The 4,962-nt window shown below is 35.5% G+C and overlaps 1 protein-coding gene across 1 annotated transcript; it reads right to left on the bottom strand.

Moving 5' to 3' along the window:
• Positions 1-276: 276 nt before the first annotated feature.
• Positions 277-4,409, bottom strand: LOC107945259 (uncharacterized). Its single transcript, XM_016879203.2, has 6 exons — positions 3,742-4,409; positions 3,283-3,494; positions 2,020-2,299; positions 1,834-1,919; positions 1,654-1,745; positions 277-1,092 (listed from the first exon to the last, which is right to left on the bottom strand). The coding sequence occupies exons 1-6, from the start codon at positions 4,036-4,038 to the stop codon at positions 869-871; spliced, it is 1,191 nt and encodes a 396-aa protein (XP_016734692.1). The 5' UTR covers positions 4,039-4,409; the 3' UTR covers positions 277-868.
• Positions 4,410-4,962: the final 553 nt, after the last annotated feature.

The following is a 4,962-nucleotide window of genomic DNA, read 5'->3' as shown; positions in this document are numbered from 1 at the left end:
AATAATCATCTTGTGTTTGGATCCAACTATGTATCTCATCTACTACAATTGTTTTTAATCTCACGAAACCAGTCCTGAATTCCTTCCTGCCTCTGATCACTCAATATTTGAATAATAAAACGACCCTGGCAATGGTAAAGATTGACCAGCAGCAGCATAGTCTCAACTTTCTTTTAAAACCATCACCTCAATCGCCTTACACCACACATTTGCATTGCCGTTCATAGTGAAACAAAACCTAATACAACTGAAATTATTCAAAGCATAGAACCCCAATTAACAACTCATCTTCATTAGTATTCATTCTCTTAAAACACCCTTTCTCAGAGATTATAAATTACTAGTCAAAATTAGCATTACAAACACACGAGGGATGGATAGCTCAAACAACCAACATACCAAAATCCCCTTTTAATGTCGTCAAGTAAAACATTTTGATCATCAGGACACCGGAGAAAAAGGAGCCCTGCTTTTCTTAACTCATCCATAGTTTCAAATAAAAACAATGAAAACAAAACTAAGGACAGATGAAACTAACATATCCACAAAGCAAGGCCAAACCACCTTCACACTCGGCTCATGCTCAGCTCTCCATCAGCTTCTATTGTAGAAGCTTTCTCCATTCACTTCCTCTAAAGCCTTATTGCAAACCCTTTGCTCCACTTTCATCCTCAAGTATTCTGAGCCATACATTTTTCCCCAGTTCTTTTACAAATGATTACAAATGACAATAACCCCGGATTGCACTTTTGAATTTGACCTCCCAAACAGAGGTATTATAATTTGTAGGTGATGTTTGATAGAGTAATGATTGCACTTCCCCTCTGGTATTTATAGGCGTACTACCATTACAGGGAAATCTTGAGTATCACCTGCGGCAGAAAAATGTGAAATCGGGATGATTGACCTCAAGAAGTCTCAACCAACTGTCAGCAGCCTGAAAGAGGTGGTTTGCCAAGTGACAACCACTTGTTCCATTGGGTGTCCACAACGAAGCCTTGAACTTGTACCAAGCAAGACCAAAAACAGGCAACATCATCTTTGGAAGACCATCCATGTCATTGGAACATGTCATAGCCGGTGCCTGTCCACCTGAAATATGACGAGTTACATAAAAAGAAACCATATAAAGATTTCTTTGTCAATACATGGATGCTACAGAAACTTACTCATGCACAAACCATTTCTGATTAATGGTAAGTCTATAAAACAGCAGCTTATGCAATCAGTATTTTAGTAAATATTCAGTGGCAAAATATTTGCTATAAAGACATCTCTATCTACAAAGTGTTAAGAAATGAACGAAAATTACAACTGAGTTCAAACAAAGCAAAATTTTCATTAAGCAGTTAACTTTTGAGGAAATGTGAAGAAGAGGGGAAAAAAAGGCTCTTAAAACGCTTAGAACTACCATCAAATTTTACAAGTAGTTAGGCACATTATGAGCAACTCTCGACACCATATGAAACAGCAGTTCACAAAGCTTGTTAGAGATGAAATAGATTAACAATTACAAGTAAAAGCCAGAAAAGATCACTCAACAAGAAAGCCTAGCATCGTTTTCCTTTATTAGAAAAACAAAAAAAAAACATCATTTTCCGACTTCACACACATTGGGAAAAAAGTATTCTAAACAGAGATTTTTAATATTACCTACTATGGGTGTATGAAGATAATGATAAGTCAGAAAGCAAGCATCTAGATCTTTTAATGTAGGCCCAGTAGGTATTCTGTAAATTGGATACCTACAAAATTTTCAAAACAAAAAATATCAAATATGCAAAAACAAGTTTCAAAATAAATGTGGTGTCAAAATAATAATAATAATAATACCATGCCACAGAAATCCAGCTGGAAGACAACAAATCACAGCTTGTTAGTGTCCTCAGTTCAGGGAATTGGAAGGCCAGATCTGCAATCTGCTACCAGAGATTAAGTTTAGGAGCTGGCCAAAAGTGAGAAGCATTGATCCAGATATCAAAAAGCCTCCTGCTGTAGAAGAGAGAAATGCACACTAACCTTGTTGGCTAAGGGTTCCCGGCTATAAGGAGTGTCTTGTTCAAAATACTCAAAAATTAAACAACTCCGAGAGTTAACAGATTCACCCTCATCACTAGAGAAGTCTTCTTGAAGCATCTGCTGGTCTCCCATGAACAATCTCTCCATCCTAAGAGACATCTCACTTGCCATGTGATTTCTTTTTTCTCTCAAAACATTTGGTCCTCTTTCAGGTTCACAATCACTACTACCATCACTGCTTGAGTCCCTAAAGTCACTATCACTATCCTCTCCTGGTTGCCTATCATAAAGTGAATCAATAATTATAGAACATAACATGAAATATATTGTAACATTTTAAATTTGATGCAAGAATCGAACAAGAACAACTGCTAACAAACAACTAAGCCAGAAAAAAGAAATAGGTTGGTTCTGTGTGTGGGGAGGCAGGGTAGGGGTAAATTGACAGCAAACTCATTTGCTTGGACCCCAAATGAGACGAGAGGGAAATAAAGAAAAAATAGGTGTCATGAGCTGGGTACCAAGTATACCATTTCAACTCTCTATGCAACATTTTTTTTGATAATTTCTGAACAGAAAACAAATCATTATGTTGATATTCCCACAAACAATACTGGAGTGTGTAAGTTTTATTTAAGATACAGTAACAGATTTGCTTCAAAATTGTCACCATAGAACAGATACTCACATTGCACATGGCCTTTTTGCATTAAATAGGAACTGGGACACAACAAAAAGGATTTTGCAACAGAAAGGAAGAGATAGGACTCAAAGCGAAGAACTTATTTTTACTCATCATGACATATTCGCATCATCCTTAACAGAAGGAAAAGAAGGTTGAAGCCAAAAGAACAACTAAATCCAGGTAATGCAGCAGAGGAAACCTGAGATAATGTGAGTGTAAGAACCAAAATTTCAGAGTTTTGGGTTGCAGTTAATTACATTCCAAGAAGAGCATCATGCTTTAACTGAATAGATTGGAAAAGTGTTATTTCTGTTCAAAGCAAGCAATAAGCCCTCAACATGGAATACAGAAATCATTCAACCATAAAGAGCCAATGAAAAATCAAGGGACTTAATCAAAATCCACATTAAGAATAATGTCCTAAACTAAATTAATAATAAGATATCCCATAGTCTTAACCAAAAAGAATGAAAATCATAAAATAAACAAATTAAATAGAACTAAATAGACATACTAATATCCCACAAGTTTAAAAGTGTACTCAGAATAAACTTCAATGGTAGCAATGCATAATTTACCTTGACTTGGAAGACATTTTCCTGGAATCGGAGTATATTTGAATACCGGATAAATAAGGTACATAGTACTGAACAACAGAATCACAGTCATTCAAAATTAGTGGGACACCTACTCCATATGCACTCCACTCTTTGAACGACTCCCATAAATCACCTAACACGAAATATGGCTCAAACTCAATGTCACACGTCCGCCACCCTCTCATCGTCGTCTGCCACACACCATTTTCAAAAATCAGTCACAGTTTTACAGAGAGAAACTCTTTTATCTCCTAAAAGTTGCACCAAAATTTTATTATTCACACGTTTTCAAGGTCATTCTCTAGTTTCACTACTTGATAAACAGCGTCAACATAAAAAATTCCTGTTTTTACTTCAAAAAGAAAAGAAAATGTATAAGGAAAACTAATTTGAACAAAAGAAATACAAAAATAGTATCATATTTGAGATAGAATAAACCTTAGAGAGATAGAGGGCAGGGACGGAAGGCATGACCGATTCCAAAAACCTTTCCATATTACTCAAAGGAGAAACAATGGGTTCGGTAGCGGGGATGGGAACCGCTTTGGGATGGTCAGTTGAAGCAATCCCTTTGTCAGACTTGGATTTATCCTTTGATAGACTCGGTGAAACATCGGCTTGATCCCTCCACGGTTGATCGTTTTGCTGATTCTGGTTCTCTCTTCTCGCCTTGGGTGGATTGTAAAACCGATCTTCTCCACGACCTCTCCTGAATTCCAATCCTGCCCCCAACATAACTAAAATAAAAGCAAAAAGAAAAGTTCCTTTCGATAATTTGAAGTGTAACTGATTCTCTTTGCGGATCAAAGAAAAAGGATTGCAGACCAGTTAAACGGGATCTAATTGGGAAGATGAAGGACAAAATGGTCTATGTAATTATGGAAAAAAACACAAAAGGTAATGGAATGTTGCAAGGAAGAGATGCGCTTAAAACAGGCACCGAATAATGCGATAATTACAAATCAGAGTAGTGTATCCATAATTTTCATTCTTTTGGTCACATCACAATTTGGTTTCGGGTTCTCCCATTTTCACAAGTATGAAATCATAAAAATTATGAAATTCGCCTATACTTTTTTGGAGAAGATTTTTATTACCTTTCAATGAAATTATGGAATTATCATCCCCTCGCTAATATGGTGATTGTAAAAAAAAAAATCTGTTCAATAAATATTTGAGTTAAGAGGGTAGTGGTTAATATTCTTTGTTTGGCACATAATTTTAACCTTTTATATTGTAAGGTACCAAAAAATACATTAGACTTAATTGTTTTAACCTTTTATAACGTATATGTTTGGCTTTTATATGAATATTGTAGAGAAAATTTTAACTCCTAAAATACAGAAAATTTGAGATTATTTATCAAAATATGTGTTTTTAGTAAGGGTACCTCAATACTCACAAGTGTTGAGGTCCCTTAGCTTTTACAAGAATCATGGAAGAATTTGAACGGCAATTATTTAGTCCTGATGATATGATCCTGCACTAACTTTAACACCTTTTTAAATTTCACATATTTTTCCTTTAATCTCTTCTAATCCCAACAACCATAATGACTGTTTGTTTTTAAATTTAGAGAAACCTCAACAATCATGGTCTTTACAATCCTAGGGCATTTGGTTATACCCTAAGAAGGCATCCACAAAGCTTAGATATTAG

This window comes from Gossypium hirsutum, chromosome D12 (assembly GCF_007990345.1).
Source record: "Gossypium hirsutum isolate 1008001.06 chromosome D12, Gossypium_hirsutum_v2.1, whole genome shotgun sequence".
Classification (NCBI taxonomy): Eukaryota; Viridiplantae; Streptophyta; class Magnoliopsida; order Malvales; family Malvaceae; genus Gossypium; species Gossypium hirsutum.
Note: the sequence above shows the minus strand (reverse complement) of the source record. Positions and strands in the feature narration are given on the sequence as shown.

What these genes read in the sequence shown, in the direction of transcription:
- LOC107945259 (XM_016879203.2), bottom strand. Translation starts at nt 4,038, where the DNA reads ATGTTGGGGGCAGGATTGGAATTCAGGAGAGGTCGTGGAGAAGATCGG. An exon ending in CTGCCCTCTATCTCTCTAAG is followed by an intron (nt 3,495 to 3,741) that starts GTTTATTCTATC and finishes GGTGTGTGGCAG; the next exon opens with ACGACGATGAGAGGGTGGCG. An exon ending in GGGAACCCTTAGCCAACAAG is followed by an intron (nt 1,920 to 2,019) that starts GTTAGTGTGCAT and finishes CTCTGGTAGCAG; the next exon opens with ATTGCAGATCTGGCCTTCCA.